Here is a 25,445-nt window from a genome sequence, read left to right on the forward strand (position 1 = left end):
TTGTAATCTATTCCTCCTTTCCCTTCATCACCAACTCTTTCATGGATTGTTGTGGTCCTTTGACCCATTCGTCAGTGAGTCCTCCCCCACTTTAAAAAAAAAAAAACTGTGCTGCTGCTACCAGGGGAAAAATGTGAACGTTCTTCTCATAACGGCAAATTCCTGTTTCTAGGTTCTCCTTAGTTGGTTTTTGTTCCATTAGGGCAAGGCTGTTGGGAGAAAGAAGCTGTTCCATGTTTGGATCAGTGGCTGAAGCCAGTTTTGTTTTATCCCCTTTTTTTTTTTTACTTCCAGGCAAGCTAAAACTGGCTCTTTTTACAGGGCTGTTTGAAATTCAGCAAAGAGTACTGGAGTACTATTTCATACTTTGAGCAATCAACTGAGAACTCAGGATTTATATCAAGCTTCACAAACTGGACTTTTTTATATATATTTTTCTACCTCAGACTTCCAACAACTGCAACAAACTTAACCAGTGGTCAGAAATAAAGGGAGTTTTAGTTAAATCCTCTGGTGAATCTAGGTTAGAGAAAGGCTAAATAGCAAGCCTTGAAAGAGAGAAATTTGTGCGTGTGAAGGCAGTCAAGAATTTGTTTCTGAATGAACGGATGAATGAATGAATGTCACACTGACAAGGAATTCTATTGCACAAATACTGCAAAGCAGATCTGATATTTTCCCTTACATTTCTATAATGCTTTCCTAATGTCAGGATTCGGGCAGTTACCCCCATTTAAATCATGAGTCTCAAGCCAAACTTCCAAAACTCAAAAAGATTTATTGAGAATTAAACTGTCCAGCATTGCCTGGGTGTAGCCAACTCTGAGACACATAATTCATTGTCACCCTTGATCCTGGTCTTCCCCCACCCCTGGGTATATCGTAATTCATATTCTCCAATGGGACACATACATAGCCAAGATTCATCAATCATGTTCTCCAGTTAGAATTGTGCCCCGCAGAAACTTCGATCACCTAGTTACTATCTTTGAAAACTATTTATGGAATGCAGTTTTGGTTTGCAAGCAGCTGCACTGCTCTCCCCTCCCTTTCTGTTGGCAACTCTAAAAAGACTATAGAAATATTTTATGAGTTGACATCTAATCTATTGTATACTTTTTTTAAAGCGGGTAAGGGGATATTCTTTTTTTGGCTATAAATTATCTCTAGCCACTTCTCCTATCTAGAGCCAGTTTTGTTTCAGAACCCCACCCCAAGTTCTTTGCTTTGTCACCTGGCTCTCAATTAAATCATAATTGTTCTAGGTAATACAAACATATCCAGCCTATCATTATCTGGTGCAATATTTTAGACCAAGCTATGAATTTTGGGCATATAACTAATGCTTATTAGCATGACCTCTGTGTGTTTTAGGTACCTGTTTAAAAAATACACTTGTTACCATGGCACCTGCTTTTTAACTTACCTCCTGTATCTGCATCTGGGTTTAATTAAACATTCACAAGATCAGCAGGTTAATTAAGAAGTCTTTTCATCTGAACTGTGCAGCTGATACCTTCTTCTCTGAGATGGAAGAAATCAGTTTGACTTCCTGTGATACCTCAAGCCTGATTAATTCTCTGTCCAGGCAAACAACCTAGATGCTTTCACTTGCTTGTCCATTTTAAATTCTTTGTTACTATGTGAATTTAATAATACCTAAAAGTTTGATTTTCATTTCAGGACCCAAAGTTGTGGGGGGGGCAGTATGCTGACTCCTTAAAGCACTTAGAGAGGGCTATAAAGCACTGTAAAGCAGTATATAAGTCTAAGTGCTATTGCTATTATGCACAGGTTTGGATTTGTCTATATGTCTGTATTTTTTCTTTCCAAATTGTACTATCACTTTCGTTTATTATTTTTAATTAATTGTCACTCATTTCTCCTTAACAAGAGAAAGCAAAATTCTATGTTTGTTGATACATATAAAGTTATTTGGCACTTCAGCATAATTCAAGTAGGAATAAGAAAATCATATGTATTATATTCATCTGCATATTGAACTAAGTATTTACTATGTCATACTCCATGCCCATTTACACACACACAGACACACACACACACACACCAAGATCAGGAAATTTCAAGAACTTTCAGCTATTCATCTTTTGAGATCTTTTAATCTCCTTTGACTGTGGAACCTTTTTTTTTTCTTTACCAAGCAATAACAAATCCATAATCTTGTCTCATCAGAGGTTTTAATAACATTTCTCAAGTTCGTATTTTGTTTTCTTATTTTAATTAGACAAATAAATATTCTTAATTTGTGATATTTTCCTTCGTATATTTATGAGCTTTCTCTTTTGCCCTTTTCATCTTTACGTATGGAGCAAAATCTTATCATTGCTTACTTTTGCAATTAGAGAAATCTTTTAATGAAATGTGTTGTGTTTACTAATATTTCACTGATAGTTTCTGCATCATTTAACACAGTGACATAGCACTTATTTTAAGAACCTTTTGAGAAGTGATATAAACTACTAGAAGATTTCAACTTCTCCTGAAAAAATATATAGAAATAGTAAGATATAGAGATAGTAAATATAATATGGAAAGAATGATGTTATCAGAACTTAAAGGATTTTTAAACAGTTTTCAGTGTTTGAGATGACACAGTAGATAAAGTGTAGTAGAATCCTATAATACAGTATTTTACTGCTTATTTGGACTGTATGTTGTAAGATTAGTCTCTGGTTGGATTTTGTATAATGAGAGGAACTGTTTAAGTGAGGTAGCTATTTTTATTTTTCAAAACAATAGTAAATTGTTAGAAATCAACCTATAGCATATTTTGAATTGTTTATCCGAAACATAATAATTATTTCTTCTTCTTGTGCCATATCTGTCACCGGATGTTGGCAATCATGTAAGCAATACTATTTTTATGAACAGCCACATGAAAAAGTGCTGCTGAATTTTCTCCAAACCAGTCCTTTAGATTTTGAAGCCATTATGTTCTTCTTCTGCCTGGACCTTGTTTGCCTTCAACCTTTCCTTGGAGGATTAAGTGAACTATGCCGTATTTTTCTTGGATGTCACATCACATGTCTAAAATATTCTAACTTTTGCTTTTTTATGATTTTGATTATCTTCCTTGGCTTTCCCAGGTGGCTTATCACTTCCTTGATTTTGATTTTGTCAGAAATCATTACTTAATTTTGAATAATGGTGAGAAATGAAATGGGACACCCAGTGGTTGAAGCTTTGTTATATTAGCAACTCAAAATCTTTCAAAAATATATTTTGATCTTCCATAACTATTTTCAAGTCAAGCTTCCTTTTTTTTGGATTTAAATATATTTATATAATTCATTTAAATCAATGTTGATCATCATCCAATTCACAAATTGTGACTAGGAACAGTGAACATAGGACTAAAATTAAAACCACATTAACCACATTAAAACTACAAAAGCAAGAAAATTTTAAAAAACAGTAGTAGTAATAGTAATAGCAGGTCAGCCCATATATCCACAAACAGATAAAAAAAAATATTGATGAGCTCCTTCTAGACTGGTGCTTGAGGGAGCATCCAAGTCTTTAAAGAAGGAGAGGGTTTTTTTCTTTTAAGTGAAATGCCATCAAGTTGGCCAAACAAATATCAGGAACTATACTCTGCAAAATTCAGGCAACTCTTCCTGAGCCTTGTTATATAACACTGTTTAATAGATGAGATCCAAAGTATGCGTAACTTGCTGAATTTGGTAGGAAGGACTGAAACATTTGGACAAAGATGGTCCTGCTAATATGTTTGCTGCACCCAAACTGTAAGTCAGTGCAGCTCATAGAGTAATGGCATACTATAAGTGCACTAAGAGGCACTAATAACTGCCCATTCCATTGCATTTGGAACCAGCTGTAGATTTCAAGTTTTCATGTATTCATTGAATGCATGTGGTGAGGAGTAGGGATGCCTCATCATCCTTGCTTATGATATTCTGGACTCCTTTATTTTTGTTGTTAGTTGTAAAGTCATGTCCGACCCATCGTGACCCCATGGACAATGTTTCTCCAGGAGTTTCTGTCCTCTACCATTCCCTGGAATCCATTTAAGCTCATACCGACTGCTTCAGTGACTCCATCTAACCACCTCATTCTCTGCTGTCCCCTTCTTCTTTTGTCCTCAATTGTTCCCAGCACTAGGCTCTTCTCCAGTGAGTCCTTCCTTCTCACTAGGTGGCCAAAGTATTTGAGTTGATGATCTGGCCTTCTAAAAAGCAGTCAGGGTTGACCGGTTTGATTAGAACACCCCAAACCACCAACCAACCTCCATACAGATTACGTCAGGTCCTTTTTGGTTTATCAGCATACCTTGCATGTGTCAATTGAGCAGCAGCAGTACTCATTCTGAACATTGCTCAATTGGTTCTAACCCACAGCAGAAATTAGTCTGTACATGGCCAGGCCAACTCAGGACCATCCTCAGAATGTCATATTAAGTCCTCTTTGGTTTTGCCCCAGATTCCTTATTTGTGTTGGTGTTATGCTGGGTGGTAGCACAAATATTCTCATAAGCTTTTCTGTCAGCCTGCTTTTCTCTGCTTTGTCATTGTGGTGATGCATTTTGTTTCCATTAAGTCCTCAAAAAGCTCTGAGGTTGCTCAGAGTCTTCCAAAAGGCAACATAAATGTGCTGCTAAGTTGAGCCTTTGAGCCAGACAATTTGCTGTTCCCGATATGAAACAAACAAAATTAATTTCTGGGAAACAGCATTGATTTTTGAGATGTATTTGAGCCACAATATGGATGTCTCTCAGTGGTTTTTTTTTAACAAAATAAAATAAAATAAAATAAATGGTCACATTTGTCTCTGGCAGTATCTATTTGCCAGCATTGTGAATTGTGACAGTGCAATAGAACTTCATGTCTTCAGGACAAAAGTTTCTATTTAGCTAACTAATTCAGAAAGAGTCACTATAATTCATACTGGAAATGGAAAAAGTGACATTCTTGTCTGGCCTAGATAAAAAAATTGAGAGGTACAACCTAAGTAATTCAGATAGCTGAGAAGATATTAATCTCTTTCTTACATCTACTCACATTGTAAAAACATATCTCTTTTTTTCTTAGCCTGACTGCTGGACATTTTATGTTTGCATTTTACTTATGCCTTGAGAAAGTTGGCCTGTTCCCACATACTTTTGAGAGAGGAAAAAACACCTTTATTGTATCCAGTTCTGTCCCCCAATTCGATTGAATTTATAACCTTGTTGTAACAGTCACAGCTTCACAAATGGATGCATAATTATACCTTTGCAATCAAAATTATTTTCCAAGAAAGAAAATTACTTGTGATGTTAGAAATGAACAAAAGCAGAAATAACTTTAAATGGACCGTGCAATAAATTTTTTCAACGTGAAAAGTGTTAGATACTAGCCATTCTATTCTCTTCCTCAGTTAATAATTGAAATATTTCATTCATTAATAAATCAAATCTTGATTACCTTGTGAGTGATCAATTTCAGCTTCCTTCAAAATCATAAATCAAGCCACATTTGGTTCTGTTTTTGCATAAGCTATCCACATTTCAACAGAAGAATATAGCAGCTCTATACTCCAAGGCTGGATAGACCACACCAACTATGGCCTTGATTCTTGAAAGGAGTTCTTCGTGAGATAGAAGGACAGAAGAAACATATCATAGTTCCACATTAAACTTTTTCTACCCCTATAAAGTGAGGACATGGTTTTCTTCTTGCTTTTGCTTTTTGATAACTGCACCATTGTATCAGTTACTATTACTGTAAGGGAGGACAGTTGGTAATGTAATTAAGTTGATGAAGTAGAAACCAAGAGACCATGAATTGTAGTCCTTGCTTATCGTCAAAGCTGATTTTGTGTCTAACCTATCACTCAGTCTCTCAGTTCAACCACCACAAGTGGTGATTGTTGAGGAAGGAGTGTTGTATATGCTGTACAAAACTAAAGGTGAGAAATGAATCAAATAAATAAACTAATGAGAATGAGATCTCCAAATGGTTTAATTACAGCTGTTCTGTCTCTTTTGGGGGAAAAAAAGCAGTAGTTGTACCTTAAAATGAAAAACTGTGGAACTGGCCATGTTGGGCGGAGGGTTATGGGCGTTGATATCCCAGCCAGAGGTGGTATTCAGCAGGTTCTGATCAGTTCTGGAGAACAGGTAGCAGAAATTTTGAGTAGTTCGGAGAACTGGCAAATACCACCTCTGATTGGAGATTTTACAGTATCTTTCTCCTGCCATGTCCACCAAGCCACGCCCACAGAACCGGTAGTAAAAAAAATTTGAATCCCACCACTGATCCCAGCATGTCAGAATGAAACCAAGTTGAGATGGTTGTCAAGGAGCTGTGCTTTAAATGGAACTGTGCTTTCCTTGTTAAGTTCTTGTAATACTTCAACATATCAGTTCTTCTGAGCTACTGTCACACTGTATCCTATTTCCTGAGTACAGTTTCATTTTTACTGTTCTCCTCTACCACAGGTTGTCTCTCTCTCTCTCTCTCTCTCTCTCTCTCTCACACACACACACACACAGAGAGAGAGAGAGAGAGAGAGAGAGAGAGAGAGAGAGAGAGAGAGAGAGAGAGAACACTATGTTGTATTCATCAAAACACAGAATAAATGTTTACCTTTCTTTCCACATCCTACTGCTCATTTGTGGGCAGTATGTCAGAAAGTATTGAAGAGTCAGTGTCATTAGATTTGGATCTCTAAAACCCATTTTTTTCATTGGCTCATGCAACAGTCCACACAAATCTCATTATCTCTCAAAGAGTTTGTGTTGTTTTTTGGACTGAAGCTAAGAAGGAAATATGCCAGCACCTCTTCCAATGGGCAATATTTCAATTCAATAAGCATCTCTTGAGCATCTTCCACATAATGGTATTTGTTATCTATTTGCCTTGATCTGGATGTAATTTTCTCTGAAAGAATTGGATATATCCTTGTTTCTTCTGAAACAGGACTGTTGGCTTTGGTACATTTATCCAAAAGTCCATTTTCAGCTTATGTAGCTTATGTAGCCATGTAGCCTATTAGCATGCCTGTGCTGCAAATGCATACTTTGCTTTGGTGGATAATAGGATGCCTAATTGATATTTGCTTGCCCAACTAATCTCACCATCCTCCTGCAGGAACAGTTGGCTGTTTATGGACTAACAATCATCCTTGCCTTCTGCTCAATCTGCTTCTTTGTATCCTACAAGCTAAGGTTTGCAGTTAGTTGATGATCTGAGATCTAAGAAGGTAATGCACTTTTTAAAAGCCAGAAATATATGCTGGAAAAACCTTCCCCCACCTCTTTTGTAATGTTTTAAATAATTAAATGACAAAGAAAATGAATTAACAGGGGGAAGAGAAAAAAAAATCCAGTAATAACTATTGATAATGATATAAAATTAATTTAGTCTTCAGCTTATCATTAAATGTAGACCAGAGAAAAACATATTGCTTCATTTTCTCATTATTAGGATACAAAGAATTTTCAAGACTAGAGAACAAATTCATATCCTAGATCCATTTCTTAAAATCAAGAAGATGAAGTCCTTCCATTTACATGCAATTATCCTTCTTGGCAATCAACGGTTTTAATGGCAAGTTCCATGTTATAGGAATACAGTCATTAACTATATAATACTTCTTCCCAATTATTGGGAAGTATTACACATGTAATTTTTTAAACCAAACAAAGGCTATATTGAGATCACATAAAATAAAGAACCTTCAAACATTCCAGTGCCAACAAACAAAAATTAACGTCCATCCCTTTTCAAACATTTTTGAGGGGTCCAATGAAGAAAACACAAAAGCCAAGTTTGTCTAAACCAAGAAGTTGCCCAACTAAATTTAAAAGAACCCCTACATTATCTCTTTAGAAAATGTATTAATAGCTACATGTGACTTTTACAGTGAACTTGTTCTGCAAATAGTTGCTGTGTTAATTGCTTCTGTCCAGTATTTATTTTCCATTCTGGATTTTGCAACATGCATATTATTATTCAATCAAGCATCAGATTATTTTCTGTCTGTTACATCATTCTTTACTGGGATATAGACCAGAGGTGGTATTCAGCAGGTTCTGACCAGTTCTAGAGAACCAGTAGCGTAAATTTTGAGTAGTTTGGAGAACCTGCAAATACCACCTCTGACTGGAGATTTTACAGTATCCATCCCATTCCACGCCGATCAAGCCATGCCCACAGAACCGCTAATAAAAAAATTTGAATCCCACCATTGATATAGACCACTGTAATTCCTTGTACAGTCACCTATACCATTAGGTCCTTTAAATTTTGTTGTTTGCTATAAATTACCCCCATTACCTGTTCATAGTACTTCAGGTTTTTCTTTAAAAAAATCTGTTGTTTACTAAAGTCACACATTCTTTAATTTTTTTTCTTCTACAGTACTTGACCGCTTTCACTGAGCAACTACCAAATTATGTGTATGTTACATAATCACCTATGATTAGAAAATTAATTCTGTTTTCACCTGGTGGTGTGATGGTATTGACTCACAAATGTCAGCATGCACTTGTTCTGATGGTTTCTTTGCCTCTTTTTTTCCTCTTCACATTTTATTGGCTTAATGCCTTTGGCTTTTGCATAATGTGCACACATTGACTGATTCACACATGGCTGGAACTTTAGTTCTTTGACTAAGCCCTCCTATTTACAAACAGCATCTGGGTCTCTTGTTTCATTATCTGGTGCCATTTGGTTACACAATTTTTGTAGTCCTATTATTTCTCTGGTTCCTTTACTTTTCATAGTCTAATTCAAATTGTCAGTTTTTGTAGAGGGTGCTTTTCATCAGCAATTCTACATTCTAAGTTACTTAACATTATTCTGTTTAAATATTACATTGCATTCTTTCTCTGTGGTATATTTTACTAACTCCAGACCTGGGACATGTAAGACATTCTTAATCACCTTTCTTTTTAGAAATGCATAACGGAGTCTTTGTCTATTTGTCAAGCAAATGGTAGATTCAGTTCAATGGGTGAGCTTTTTGTTCTGTTTAATGAAGCTAAAAGTTGCAGCAGGATCAAAACAAATGCCATCTAGTGGCCTGTATGTTCTCAGACTCATTACTGTATTATTTCCCTGGTAGTCTTTTGTTTTGAAATGCAGTCTATAATAGATTATCTTGTCTTCCTCTCCTAGAACAATTGGTTTTTGGATAGTCCAAACCAGCGCACATAAAGAATTTTCTATCTGTTTTCATGGTCTTCCAAGAAGATTCTTCACTAAGAACTGCATCTTAGAGTAATACAGATTTCCCATTAGAGATATGCAAATTATAATCTTGCAACTTATTATGAAATTTATATCTATTTTCTCTTAATGTTGCATTGAATAATTTGGTAATGTCTAGGCAAAAATTTTAAAATGAATGCAACCAACATTTATTCCATTATTCTGTTCTTTGTCTTGATAATCAGGTAATTTATGCTTTTTCTCTCCTTCATGGAAAATCTTCATCTTTATTTCATTTATTAGATCTGTAGTTGTTGGAGGTTGAAATGTGTTATCTGTCTATAAATTGTTACCTTCACTATGCTAGAGTGAGAAGTCAACAGAATACCTACAAAAATTGCAGTGTTTAACCACTTCAGTTTCCCCAAAATAACATCTACATCTACATGAAATCCAACCTTGAACTGAGGATAATTTTCCTGACAGTTAGAACAATTTCTTAGTGGAACAACTTACCTTCAGAAGCTGTGAGTACTCCAACATTGGAGATTTTTAATGAGAGATTTGACAATCATTTTTCAGAAATGGTATATATGTTTGAGCAGAGATTGGACTAAAAGACCTTCAAGGTTCCTTCCAGCTCTGTTGTTCTGCTAAATCCTCAGGAGTTAAAGCAGGAATGCAGGGAGGAACTAATACTACTCTATAAAGCCTTAGTAAGACCACACCTAGAGTACTGCATCCGGTTTTGTTCACCACATTACAAAAAAGATGTTGAGACTCTAGAAAAAGGGCACAGAAGTGCAACCAGGATGATTAGGGGAGTGGAGACTAAAACATATGAACAATGGTTACAGGAACTGGGCTTGGCTAGTCTAGTAAAGAGAAGGACCAGGGGAGACATGATAGAGATCTTCCAATATTTGAGGGGCTGCCACAGAGAGGAAGGGGTCAATCTATTTTCTAAAGCGCCTGTAGGCCAGACAAGGAATAATGGATGGAAACTGAACAAGGAGAGATTTAACCTGGAAATAAGGAGAAACTTTCTGACAGTGAGAACAATCAACCAATGGAACAGCTTGCCCTCAGAAATTGTGGGAGCGCCATCACTTGAGACTTTCAAGAAGAGATTGGACTCCCATCTGTCAGAAATGGTGTAGGATCTCCCACTTGGGTGATGGTGGGGTATGGACTAGATGACCTACAAGGTATCTTCCAACTCTGATTATCTGTTTATCTGTTAAATTACTTTAAATTAAATTAATGACTTCAATTTGATCATCTACCTACTTAATGTTTTCAGTATCTTTATTGTAAAGTGTGGGAAGATGTTTACTGTAAATTGCACTAAAGACCTCCCTATAAAGTTTTATTTTTTTCATTCTGCCTCCTGATTTGCTGATATGGGCATTTCTGAATGTTTGTTTTGTCATTTTTAACTTCTGTTTGGAACATTCATATTTGGCATTTCCAATAAGAAAGTAGAGAAGATACAATAATAACTTTGGCAAAACAGGAATGCAGTGCATCTTGTCTATCCAGAAGTAACCTATACAAGATTAGATTAATTAGTAATTAATATATTAAATAAGGAGATTATAAATGACAAAGTAAAATATATATATGTATAACAAGGCTAAGTTGAATGTATTGTGTTGTAGTCCCATAATTAAAATTAAAAAATATTTTTTTAAAAAAAAAATCAGGGGTTCTAACACAACTGGAATAGAAGAAGACTGGCTTAAAGAAAGTCAGCAAATATTTTTTCCTCAAAATTCAAAATAAACGAAAAGATGGGAGATTCATTAACATCAAAAAGCAAAAGAAAATTACTTCACTCTTTCAAAATTATTTAACTGTAGAACAAATAGAACATTATTACAGTTGTAAGATTAGTTTCATTCCAACAGTATTGGCAAAAACATTCATGGAAAACATCAAACCAAAGCATATAACGGATTTAACTAGTTACCATATAAGAAATTAGGTCATTGACCATCTACATTAGAATTATCTACATTGACTGTAGTTCCCTATATTCTTCAAAGCCTCTAGCCTTTTTTCTGCACAGACATTTACTAAGGATTCGAAAGGAATACACTGCTAGAAAAATGAGCCCAGAACACCAAAAAATAATAATAATGGATTTCAGTGTTGCACAAGAGAATAATAGCAGCTGGGACAATCACAATTCTTATCATAAACACAGAGGAACAGAGAGACTGGAAATCAAAGACCATAAGTAGTATGATGTTTGCTATCATTCTATCACATTTAAGCATCACTCTGAAGAATTAAGCTGCTGTTCTTGGATTCATAGAGGTCTAGCTAAATGCTTTACACTTTGCTTTGTATTTATTCTAACACTGTATCAAAATGGACTGTGAATACTTCACTCTTAGTCTCTTTTGACTATTGATCTGAATGTTGCACGGACCTTTTTTGGGGTATCCTTTCTGGTCTGTAGAAATGACTTGTGAGCATTTCAAGTAAGAAAAATGGGCAGAATCTCTTTCTTTTTCTCTTTCCTTCTATTGATCTGTTGCCAGTAACTTCGTTTGCAGTTTTCTCTAGGAATCAATAAAGGGATGCAGACTATTTTACAAATCCTACTAGTTTATTAAACTGAGGAGCTCATTAATATTACATTGCTTACCTTGCAGCATTTAGCTTTAAAGGCAGAGTTTTCAAAGCTGGTTATTTTGCTTTTACTTGATTATAATTAACAGCAAACACTTGGAATGAATGAACTTTTATTAATAGTTAAGGGACAATACACCCCTATATTAATAGTACATTTTCTATATGTGTTAATGAAGCTATCTGGAATCTATAAAGCTGCCTATAGTGTAATACAGTATTTTAATGCAACTTCGTGTATTTCAGACTATTGTGAGAAAAGTCATGTGCCATCCATAAACAAAACGGATTTGCAAATTGTGTCAGGAATATGAAAGATCATTCATTCCTCTTTAAAATTTGTTAAGTATTACAAAGGAGTTGTAGCTTTTGTTTTGAAGACTGGCATCTGCAGTCATAAATAGTTTTCTCAAGAGAAAAAAGTACCTCAATGTCATTTTTGTTAGTCTATATTGGAAAAGAAGGAAGGAGGGAGAGGAGAAGCTAGCTTTGGTATTAAGCAATTCAGGGTGATTGTCTAGGCAGTGGTTTTGCTTCATTGGTGTGTTATGTTCTCCTACCTAGGGAATGAAAAGAGAGAGTAAACACACAATAAGGTGTGTGTTAATGTGAAGTCAGTAGGCACATTTTTTTAGATAGTACTTACAACATACCATAGCTCTTTCCACTTAGAGGAAAAAAATAGTGGTAGGCCACAGATGAAAGAAAAATGTGTAATGATGAAAAATAATATTATATAATAAAATATGTATGTTAATATTAAACATAGGAATATTCCTTAATGCCTACATTAGTTAAAATATATTTAAAAAGTACACATATTATTTGATTCATTGTACAAAAAGAAATAAGATAAAGAATTGGTAAAATTGAATAGCTTGCAAATATAGAGATGTTTACTAACAAAACTCAAGACATCCTGGAGAAACAAACAAGTCCCATAGAAACCTAATTGCTGTTATACTATTTGATATGCATGATTTAAAGTTCAGCTTGACAGATGCAGGGAAAAATGAGCTTTAAAAGAGACATAAGAGTCATTTCAAACTAAGAACATTATGAAAACAAAAACATTCTTATCCCTGTGAGGAGTTGCTTTGGAAGGGAGAAATTATTCAGCAACATGGCATGGTTCTCTGTGGATATGCAGTGTATATTTATGGCTCAGAAAGAATGGCCGTGAATTGGAGAGAGAAGAGAAAACAGAATAGATTACAAGTGAGAGTTTGAAAAAGAAACCACTGTGAAGTCTAAAATATTATTGGGGGAAAATCCCATAGATTTGGAGGAGATTCTCTTACCGATCTTAGAACAAGGATTGGTTATCCTGTCTCATACAGTGTGTATTGTCATATGAAGCATCTGCATGGTGCAGTGGTTTCAAGTGCTTATTCTAGATGGAAGTTCTTAACTTCTATGATACTAATGCCAGTGGAAGCAGGCTTTTTTGGTCTGGCATTTTAGCTTCTTGGGCCAAATCCAGACTGATTTACTCACAATACTCTGATGTAGAATAAAAGAGGATCTCATACAGTTGTAGGCATTGGTGGTTTAGTATTTGACTTAAGAAATGTTGTTTCAGGCTAAATCAAAATATAACTGCTTAATTTACTTGGGATTTTAAAAAAATAAGTATTAATAATTAAAACAGTAACAAGGCTAATTAGGCTTAGTAATAGCCAACTGGACTGTGAGTTCAATTGTGAGAAAATTAATGAGCCCCCTGTGAGCATTAGATGCATACCACATCTATCCATCATTCCCTGGAAATCTGTCAATAAAAGCAATTCTGCTGAGTACAACTATCAACCAAATTATGTAATATAATTATGTCAGTTGCCAAATCTAAGAACTTCTAGGTACTTTGCATGGGAATATGCATCTGGTGATATGGAAGTTTCTTTGATAAGGAAAGTTATTCTTGGTATTTGTTTCTTTTCACACAACTGCGCATGTGTAAAATACTGTACTATTCTCTGATTAGAAACGAGATTTGCCAGTCATACCTTTGTTCTTCCTATACATATTTATCAAACATAGCATAGGTGGACAACTTGCAGGCCCCAAATAGACCTCAGCAGTCAGTTTTCCTATCCATTGCCATTCTTCCATTGTTAACCTACTGTGATGACCCAGGGTGGGATACAAAATAAACCCAGTGACAAAAAACAGGTGAAGCCCCTTTTATCCCTTCACTTTGCTTCCAAGCTCCAAATATCCTTGATTGGAGACAAAAAAAAACTCCCACACAAGCAGTTACAAGAAGGAGGAAATGCCATTTAATTTATAAAAAGTAAAAAACAACAAAAACCAGGCAAGATAAGGGCTTGAAGATGTCCACAGATATCAGAACACATACTGGGAAGGATGCCAAACTCAGAGAGGAACAATAAACTAGAGATATTTCCACACTTTGTTTTCAGCACTCACCCATACGCATGTCTGTCCTCTCATCCAGTTGTCACAGCTGCAGCCCATGAAGAGGATCAAGGCCCTCTCTTCCCCAGTAGATCACATCTCTCCCTTATCCTCTTCTCCCTGCATGCCCTAGGATGGAGAGGGGATGGACCTGGGTCATCCTCTGACTGCCCAGCCAGCCTTTGCCCTTCCCCAGCCTCCTCCACAACCTCCAGAGCTACACTTCCAATCCCTGTCAGCTGTTCCTCCTCTCCTTCAGAGTCAGTCTCCACCAGGGCTTGACACCTACTGCCTGTGATAAAAGACAGTCACTAACAGAGCCATGATGGCAGCTGCATGTCCTTATAAATGCTTGCCTTAGAATGGCCACTGACAATATCATAGTGTGAGTGGCCCTTTAGTACTTTAGCTTTTATAGGATCCCTGGCAGTACCCCATGGTGTAAATACTACGGAGTGCAAACAGTATGCTGTCTGCTTTTGGTACTGGGGTGAGGGGGTAAAACAGTTGAACAATGTATGGCATATGCATTGTTACTATATGTATATAAGCTGTATTTGAATGTCATTTATTCGTAGTGTGAGTAACACATATACTTCTAGCATATAGGAAGTATCAGTGGACAAAACACTTGCCCACTGATATATTGGGAACTGAAACAAAATAATGATTGATTTTATTCAGACAGTCTGACTTTCTGCATACCTTCTGAAGTACCATATTATTCACAACACTTTTTGAAGATCTTGAACTGGCTCTGATTGTCTCAGAAGGGATTATTCAATCCCGAAAAGTCACACAAACTTTCCATAGTGGCTTGATTCTAGTTCATGATTTGGTCATGTTTGATGCATGTTTATGGTCCATGGGGTCAGGAAGAGTCAGACACAACTTAACGACTGAAAAACAACATGTTTATGGTCTGTTTTTGGTATCTATAGTGTGATTATAGCCTATATGTGTTTCTTGGCCAAAGGACATAATACTACAACATATCTATGGACCCAAGTCAACATGAAAAGGAGCCAGCTCTTTATTTTTTATTCAATTCCGAAGCAATCAACAACCTGTAAAGCCTTTGCTTTCTTGGTATTAATTTTCTTTGATATGCTCATGTTGAGACAGGATACTGTATATATTTTAAAATGTTGCAAATAAATTGGCATTTCTAAATCAGAATGCCTGTTGCTTTGCTTTGTCAAAAAAAAATTTTTTTTTTTTAAATCCTGATTGTACAGGTTTGAAACTTTTTAATTTGATATATACTACTCTTTGTAGTAAAAAATTTGCAAGGCAGAAAATATGCATGAGAGTTTCTGTTTAGTCATTCTAAAGCTTAGATCAAGGGCTACTGCTTTTGCTATGCATTTTTGCCGACTTTCACAAGGACTAAAAGCAGTTTACAGTCAACAAGAACATTGGGGTATACACTTGAAAATAAATAAACTGAGTAACTAAATAAACTTAAATAACTTAAGCTAAGGCAGCCCTGCTACCATCAGTGCCTATATACTCTACAGCAGGGATGTCAAACTCACATCATTATGGCAGTATCACGTGACATATCGGGACTTTTTTCCTTTTGCTAAACCAGATGGGGACACGTCTAGCACGTGATGCATCTGGCCCACGGGCTGTGATTTTGACACCCTGCTCTACAGACTATGAAGAAGTTAATGTCCAAGAGTTTGGCAGCATTTCTTATTTCAAAAGGCAAGGAGAATTTCTTATCTCCAAAGGGTGGGGACAGCTATTGAGAAAGCACATCATCAGATCCTAACCCACTGCCTTTTCTGTATTGGGGATCTTCAGATCTCAGAGTTTGTGCAGAGTGAGACAAATATAAGTGAGAAAGACTAATCCAGACATGCACGCCTCAAACTATGAAAAGCTTTAAAGATATTAACTGGAACTCTGAATTGGACTAGACCCAAATCCGTAATCCTGCTAAATGTTCTATTCCCAGTTAGTCAATAAGCTGCTGCATTTTGGAATATTTGTAACTTCCAAGGTATCTTCAAAGGTAACTCCCTATAGAGCATGTTATAGTAATCTATATTTGTGGTGACATTATTCATGAGTCACTATTGTTTGAACACCCAGTTCCAAAAGATGTTGAATCAGTGCACCAACTGAAACTTTGAAGGTCAAGAGAGTGTCACAAATCCAAGGATTTCTTAAGGACAGCGCTACCCCATTTAGCATCAGTGTTGGAACTGCGATCAGGCTAGATAATTCATTAACAAGCTACAACTTTGTCTTGCATAGACTTGATCCGAATTGTTTTGATTGTAGACCTTACAGTTTAAAGGCACCAAATCAGACTTTCCACAGATGCTTGATCTGGCTTCAAATAATAATGTATAAGTGAGTATCACCAACATTGACGCTGTGGTTCAAATGCAGTAACTTCATAGCAGAATTCCCACATTGGAGCAGCTACAGGAATAATTACTTATTCTTCATGCATATCAACTGCAGTTGTGTGTTTAGGAGGAAGACAAATCACTGCAAAATGACTTCAAGCTGCAATCTTAGCAGACGACCAAAAAGAATGCTGCAGTCAATGGTTCTGAACACCACTAAGCTTTAACAAACTAGAGGAATAAAAGAACTAGAAAAGATGAAGTATTGAACTTGAATTTATCCAGCCACACTACTTCTGGCCACACAGATGGTTCAAGTTTACAGTTGGCAGACATCATGCCATTTCCTCAAATTCCACAAACTCAAAAGAATTCCAGATCATACCTAAAAACATTGCCTTAGCCATCTCACCAAACTCCCATCCAAATGGAATTAAGCTGGGAATGAAAGAGATTCCAATTTTAACTGTTTAAAAAAATCTATCACAATCACTTTCATTTTCTCCAAGAGGAAAGGGGTAATCTTGAACAAAGACAATGGATGTGCATCTGAAGATGCAATAAGGATAAAGAAGTAAGGTGCTTTACCATTCTTATCACTATTATGTATTTTTAAACAATGGCTTTCAACCATGATTGGTGAAGTTCACTCTGTTCTTCATCTTCTGCAGTTCTTCAGTATACCAAGGAAGAAAAAGGTACTAGGGACTATTTCATTCAGCATCCTGGTTAGCTCTCTATTGAACTCTACCTGCAAGATAGCTGCAAAATTCAACTGTATCTAAGACGAAAAAGGCTTTATTATGCACAATCTGACATTCAACAGCAGCAGTATGAAGCTATGCCATCCATCCTGCCAACTATGTAGTGTTGAACAATTAATAATAGTTGCTGGGAACCATAATTTAATAAATTATGATTGTTTTTATTATTACATATATCAAAATGAATAAAAATATAAAATATGACATTCTTAAGTAAATTTGAATCCTTTCAACAGCAGAAACATTCAATGTAACTGAGGGCAAATATCCCTTTTCTTTCTATGTGAATTGGTAGTTTATTTCACAGTGATAGAATATATAGTCTTTTTGTCTTCTGTAAAACAATCTTCAGTTGTTTTACAGAAGGCAAAATTTTCCTGGGTATAAAGAAAAAAAGACATATATTATGTTACGGTTGCCTTTGATTTGAATTAGTATACCTACAGCCATTTGATCTATAGAGTTTTCTCTGAGTATGGCTTCTGACAATACACAGCTTGTGCGTTTGAGGTGTGAAACAAATGAAAATTGTAATATAAATCCTAAAATAATATCCTCAGCTTTCATTGTGCAGGAATTCTGTTTCCAGTTTTGAACTATGCTTCCATAAAAGTGTAACCCATTTTTGTTCAAACCTGGTCTCAACCTGGTTATTCAGCCATGCAAAATCTGAGAGTCTTACCAAAACAATGTTGATGTGTTCTTGCAATATTTGTTGTGTTAACAAATCCCTGTTCTGATAATAGATAATCATAATTACATGATTTCACTAGGATAAATGCTTCAACAACCATGGTTTCTATTTCTGTGGGGGATTTGAAGAAGGCAATGGGGAGGCACGGTTATTTGTTTATCATTTTACTTTTGTTGTAATAATGCAGGTATTGGTCAGGAAATGAATTTAATATTATTGTCATATTTGTGAATGGTCACTATCTGAGGCAGTTGCTAAACAAGATTTACCGGTACTTTTTTTTTTTGGTTTTGACTTTCTCACTAAGTTGACATTTTTATTTATAATATGGAGAGTAGCTTGAAAGGGGCTGTTACTGGAGTATTAGTTTGAATTACTTTCAGCTCGAGTGGCATATGTCAAAAACAATACAAATTTAAAGAAAAATAAAAATAAACAAAAGTAAACACTGGCAGTATTGATTCCTTTGAGCAATAAGAGGCACTAGACCAAGTAATGAGTGGGAAGTATTTGAAACCAGTTGGGAGCCAGTTCTTTAAAACTCCTGCCCCATCATTTGTTTCCTATGTTCAGGGATGAGTGCTTTCTTGTCATCCTCTTAAAACAAGTTTCAATTGGTTGCTGTAAGTTGAATTGCTTTTAACTTCCTGTTCCATTTTTTCATTTTGTTATTGTTTATATATTACTTTTCATCCACATTATGAAGAACGTTTTAAGAAATCTTGTTAAAAGACCATTAAATAATATTGGAAATGTGAAGAGAGATGACATCATCTATTTCTTTATCTAAGATAGCAAAAGGGATTTAGGACATGGTCATTATGGGTTTAGTGGAACAAAAGAAACAAATATATATGGAAAATACTGTTAATGTCGCAACTACTTTCATTCTCTTAAGAGCACTATTCTCCTTTTCTAGCCAAAGCAAAGAACCAAAAGCTGTCAAGGGAAATGAAATAATATTTACAGTTATGCAGAAGGGGGCGGGGGGAGTTTTATTTTAAAGACTTAGACATGAAGAACCTACCAGTGCAACTATAAAAGTGGGCTGGGGTAGTTCTGGGAAGCTACATATCTCAAAGTTACTGAGTTTGAGATACACTGTTTTAAGGTATCCTTCCCCAAGCTTACCCCTTCCAGATGTGATCCTACAACTTATTATGTATTTATTTTTCAAGCAATAAGCAGATATTTTGATATTTTGGAGTTGATTTCATAGTTGCAGTCAGAAGGCACTCAAGGGTTTAAACCAAGTGTCTTTCCATATTCTGTATGCCACCAGGATTATTTCTTGAGAAGAGAAATTGCATGGAATTCAAACTGAGATGAGAACACAAATTGGAATTTTCTTAGGCCTAAGTAAAAACATAATGTCAAATGTCATTTGATTGATTGATTGATTGATATTGTTGCCCATCTTGCTGAGGTGACTATTTGGGTCTTTTCTTTGTTTTCAGAGAAAATGCATTTGGTTGAAGGAAGCTATTGGCAGCAATATCTATGTTTTTAGCCTGGCAAACATTCCCTGATTCTGATACTTCTTCAACTTTGGTTGCTGTACTTTGTCATCAGTTAGAAGCTTATCAGTCTGGCTGAAAGACTAGGCTTTCATACACTTACATAGTATAAGACAAAACATAAGAGTTATTGGTTATTATTTTGTATAACATTAGGTAAAAAATTATCATTGCATAATAACAGCAACAACATTTTGGGTTACTTGAAGTTACTGGAAGAATGGCGGAAATTATTTTGAGTTGTGTGCAACACATATGATAGCAACGGCTAATGCCACAGAAAAGTAAGAATGAAACAAAGGAAACATATGGACTTCTATTCTGTGAAGAGATGAAAGATAAACTCCCTTGATTTTCTAGGTCTTCTATACTTATGATATTACAAATGACTGGACTTGGCTATGCTCTGAATATTCTCTCTCTCTTTATAAATGTATTTGTGTGGTGTGGGTGTGTGCGGGTGCACACATGCATTTAATTGGTTTTACCCTATTTTCTCAGAGCTTGTTGTTAGTAGAGTCTGTTAAACAACCTGAACTTCTGACATTAAAATTTGGACATACTTTTATTTTGCACTTACTCTTTCAAGAGGTGAATGAAAGTAATCAAAATTATTTTGTATGCATGACCTTTAAAAATCAACTGGTAATCTTTCCATTTTTCATTTGCTTTTGAGCTCCCAGTGGTGCAGAATTGTAACAGATGGAATGAAATGTAATTTGTAGATTTTAGAATATTGTAGGAAACTGCTGAAGTTAGTAAACTCCATATAGTTTTTAGTTAAAAGATATTTTAAAAGAAGAGTTAAAAAGCAAAACATAAATGATTCTGATTTAGTTAAAACATTGAACTCCAAAATATGAAGTTTCAAAATCTGGAAAAGAATATTATATGCTTTATTCTGTTAATAAGTAGATCAAGACAGAAAAAAAATGAGATTTATTTAAAAATTATATTATTTGTATTGTTATTTGTAAGCCACATTTTATTTGACTTTATCATAAAATCCTGAGAACAAGTGTGAAAAAAAGGAAATGAAAAAGACTGATGGCAACATAATAGCCATGTGATCACTTTGTAACATTAAGAGAAAGATATTTTGTATTTGGAGAGATAATGTTATATCAGAAACATGATGATGATGATGATGATTATGATGATTATGACGGCGATGACATGTTGATAAGTGAAGCAGTAGCAAAAGTTATGTGCTGGAAAATAAATAATTAAAATTTCATATGTTGCCCAAGGTTTAGTTGTCAATGTGGAAGAAAAAAAATCAAGAAATATTGTCAAACATCAATATATTCCCATTGTTGTTACAGAACCAAAGCAAGCTTTTTGGATGAATGAGATATTACCATTGAGACAAAGTTTGATAACACCTTAACAGAGATATACAAGGCATCCTTAAGTAATCAGTTTAAGATATTACAGGTTTCAACCTGTTCTATGAGTTCCTGTGTAGCATTCTCTTTGGAACGAATCTCATGAATGTATTTATATAGAAAAGGAATCTTGGGAACTGAAATTCACATCTGCAGTACAAGATATTGTTGTTTGTGTTACGTCTTCCTCTAAGAAAATTATATTATTCACTTTGGTTTATTTTCTCTATGAATCTAAAATACTGGTTCATACATGTGAAATTGCCTGGTAGGGCAAGGGTCCCCAACCCCAGTCAATGGACCAATAGTGGTCTGCAGCAGGCCAGAAGCCGAGCCATGCTATCAAGTGAAGCCCCATTCATGGAATGCAGGCAGCATGCAAAACCATACCCCCTCCAGTCCATGGAAAAACTTTTCTCCATGGAGCCGGTCCCAGGTGCCCAAAAAATTGGGGGCCGTTGTGATAGGGTCTTTCAGTTGAATCTGAAATTGGTGTCAATACTTCAATTCATTTACATTAGATGAGTAGTGCTCTCAGGGTTAAGAAAATCTCTTACATTTAATCTTCAGGTCAGAGCATTCTGGATTAGAATATGTGTTCAGGTTCTAGAATTTCTTAATTGTTTAGGGGTAGTCTTTTAATTTAACCAGATCTAGGAGGTTACAAAGTTTTGTTGAGGTTTTGCTACTCTCACCTCTTGACTAGAATACTCAAGATATTATGTTGCCTAAATTAGAATAGCAAATGATCATATCACCATTTCTCAGGATCTAGCCTTTGGTCAAAAATCACCTGATGAATCCTGTTCCTACCTAGCTGGCCATTAAATTACACCAACTAAAGTAAGTCTTAGAAACAACCTTATAAGTAAAGATTATATTAAATAATCTTTGGCAGTTTTGTAGCAAGCAAACACAGACATACAAACACAAGTTTGTTTGTGGGGGTATTGTAATCCATGATTACAATATTTTAAAGGCTGCAGTCCAAGAATTTCAAGCTTTATACATTATTTATTATCCTGTTTATTTTAATGAGATTTTAACTTGTTTTCTGCCTTGGGATTTTCTTATACATTTAGACAATTTTGGGTGTTATTTTTGTCAAAGCCTTGATCTTTATGTTAGAACTATTCTGTCACATCTTTGATTATGCGAAATAATGGATGACCCAATTTTCTTTTCTTTTGCCATCTGTTCAGTATATTGAAACTGTTGGGATTAACTGAATTACAAAATAGAGAATTGTTTTTTAAAATGTACTTTTCCTGACTTGGATATAAATTATATCAGATTGATATCTAGATCTCAGACTTAAAGCTGTCCTTGAAGATGGTTAAGCACTCTGTTGTTATTCTTCTTTAAATGACTAACCTGGATTAAGAGATTGGAGCAAGAGGTATTTTGCAAAATTAAACCTGTTTCACCTGAACATGTTTTAACTAGTTAATAAGAAATATCAAAACAAAAACAAGGCAAAAGACAAAAGTCAAAACCCTAAGGTCAATGAGCATTCTTTCTGAAAAGTTAGTATTTGATGTTTAAATTTGTTTTGGGGGGTCTGTCTATAACATAAGTTTTAATAACCTAGCTCAAATGCAGATTTCTAATTTTCAATTAACTTAGGAATAATTTTGTTTGCTAAAATAAAATAAATGAATGACAAGTCTGAACCTTGAAATGTTCTAGATAGAGCTTTTTAAAAAATTCCAAATTTTTTCAAAAAAAAAATTAATCATGTGGCAACTGTATAGCTCAAGCTTTAAGTATTAACTTTTAACCTTTGACCTTACAGATTTTAACCAATGAAATGTCTCTTTAAACTTTAAAGGAAACAATGATAACGAGCGCCTGGCGATTGCTAGACAGCGAATTCCATATCGGCTTGGTCGAGTAGTTGATGAATGGCTACTCGACAAAGGTAAAAACATTGATTAAAACTTCAAATAAAAAATAATTTGAACATAACCAAGTAGTGCTTCATTGTAACACCAATAAACATAAAACAATAAATATTTCAGTAAAACTAAATTAAAAACAAATTTTAAACAGTTAAATGTAGAGTAAATATTTGCATACAGTGTATATAATAATTTCTATACATTTTAGTGGTGCCGCCTGTTTAATAATCATGCCCTGATAACTTAAGGTTAAAGGGACTGTTAAATATAATCCACTAACTCAATCTATGAAGATATTCATAGCAAATATTAATCAAAACTGATAAATTATTCATAGATTATGTTACGTATTCCTTCAGCTAAATTATTAACTAAATATCTATATATGTATGTAGTTATGAGATCTTCTTTCCTGAAACAAAACAAAAATCATTTTTTAAACTGTAGGTTATATCTTAAATAGTGGGCTGTATCATTGCCAAACAAGATGAAGTCCCTTTAACATTTGCTACCTTCTAAAGAGATTTTGGAACAAACACTAATTAAAGGAGCTTAAAGTTGTGTGCATGCTGTTATTATGAGCAGAATCCAATCTGCAAAAAAATATTATGTTTATGAATATTCCAATTGATAATGGATTTGCACTGGTGAGGATTTCTTTTTTTTAAAAAAATAGCAATGTGACATGACTCTTCATTGATATGTGTATCATTCCTTGAAATTGTTTTTACATTAAACATTTTTGTTGCTTTTTTTCTTTAGTTGATGGCCTTGCTGAAAGATAATCAGACATTTCTCTTTCTCTCTTTTTCTTTATCATTTTTGTTTGTTTCTGAAATGCTCAGCATAGAATATGTATCCCATGCCTTCTCAATGTCTACATGTGTGTGTATGCCTTTCTTAAGGAGTAACCCAACTTTCATATATGAAGTCTTTTTATTAGAAATATAAGGAGTTATTCTTACTAACTTGTTTTAAAACAGGTAGCCTTATAATAGCATAACATAAGTAGATACATACCTTACCTTTCAATTTAACTCTTTAAGGCTAACCTTTATTCAGCATCGTGGTAGTTTCCATATTACATAGATTTACACAGAAATGATTGTATGAAAGCAATACCATATGCATATATTGTGCAATCCTTGAACAGTGCACATTTTAGCCCTGACTATCTGTCCCCACCATACATATAAGATTACGAAAACCATTTGGAAAAAGGTGTGAGAGGAAATAGTGGGAAATAAAGTCAATGAAGTGGAAATATTAACAAAATTCTTTTTATCATTCCCGCACACACACCCAAACCAGAGTTAAGCAGTTGCACATATAAAACAGTTCTGCATTCCATAGCACCTCATTAAAACGCATATGAAATATGAACAAATTTCCTTTCTTATACTTTATTACTCTCATCTTCCACCCCATAATCTGTTAAAATCATCCTCTTTAAGAGTGTGGTGTTCACAATCAACATTTTTTGCATGTATGTAATATTATTTTCACAGGGCGTCAGCTCACAATCTTCAATAGCCAAGCAACGATAAAAATTGGAGGCAAGGAACGAGGCCATCCATTTCAGGGTCAGCTTTCTGGACTCTACTACAATGGTTTGAAAGTCCTGAACATGGCTGCCGAGAATGACGCCAATATAGTGATAGAAGGGAATGTCAGACTCGTTGGTGAAGTGCCTTCCTCTATGACAACTGAGTCAACTGCCACTGCAATGCAATCAGAGATGTCCACCTCAGTCATGGAAACCACTACCACTCTGGCTACCAGCACAGCTAGAAGAGGAAAGCAACCTACAAAAGAATCAATTGTTCAGGTTAGCCAACCTTGATTTCATTTTTAAATGTGTAGTTTTCTTTATAGATTTTTAGCATATACTTGCCTTTAGTAGATGAAAAAAAAAATCTTCCTGAAGTTTTGAGGTTATAGTCATCATAGTATGGATGCAACATTGACTTAAATGTTGTAGAAAGGAGAGCTGTGTTGATGTATGGTATGCATGTTTCTGATGAAGTAAGTTATAGCTCATGGAAACATATGCTTTTTAATATTTATTAGTCCAAAAGGTGTTTTTAAATGATTATTAGTGTATAAAAAGTTATTACTATATTCCTTCTGATTTTTGAATACACAGGCTGTAGCAAGTACATTCTCTGGGAGGCCATCTTGTGATAACAGTCTGCCTATGCTAATACTATAAAACCATGTTACCTTTTCCTTCTACTAGCTTGAAAAAAACAGATAACATCAGCAATAATGAATTTGTATCCTAAAACAGCAACTATGCTAAAATTAAGCATTTGGATTATTATATAGTAAGCATAACTAAACAAAAGCAGAATTTTGACTTTTTCATATTGAACAAGTCAATTACCTTAGAATGCCTTAGAAATAAGGAATGATATTTCTACTTGCTCCTTGTTAAAATCAAATTTATACCTCATGTAAAAACAACTGTGTAAGATATTTTCCTAATATTTCCCTACAACCAGTCAAATCCTTAGTTGTCTCCCAGACTCTCCTTTATTTATATTTTGAGTTCTTCCCAGCCTAGAAACTTTCTTGCATA

At 34.9% G+C, this 25,445-nt stretch overlaps 1 protein-coding gene across 27 annotated transcripts in view; it reads left to right on the forward strand.

Moving 5' to 3' along the window:
- NRXN1 (neurexin 1) overlaps window positions 1-25,445 on the forward strand; it is a 915,732-nt gene that overhangs the window by 776,904 nt on the left and 113,383 nt on the right. For 17 of the 27 annotated variants that reach the window (XM_087930798.1, XM_087930804.1, XM_087930821.1 and 14 more), the window contains 2 exons: window positions 22,795-22,884; window positions 24,373-24,692. In XM_087930798.1, the coding sequence (XP_087786924.1) occupies window positions 22,795-22,884; window positions 24,373-24,692 (410 nt within the window). The remainder of the gene's footprint in view (window positions 1-22,794; window positions 22,885-24,372; window positions 24,693-25,445) is intronic. The other 10 variants (XM_087930891.1, XM_087930898.1, XM_087930910.1 and 7 more) reach the window with 1 other exon arrangement.

This window comes from Pseudonaja textilis, chromosome 1 (genome assembly GCF_049901715.1).
Source record: "Pseudonaja textilis isolate UNSWEBS1 chromosome 1, rPseTex1.2, whole genome shotgun sequence".
NCBI classification, from domain to species: domain Eukaryota; kingdom Metazoa; phylum Chordata; class Lepidosauria; order Squamata; family Elapidae; genus Pseudonaja; species Pseudonaja textilis.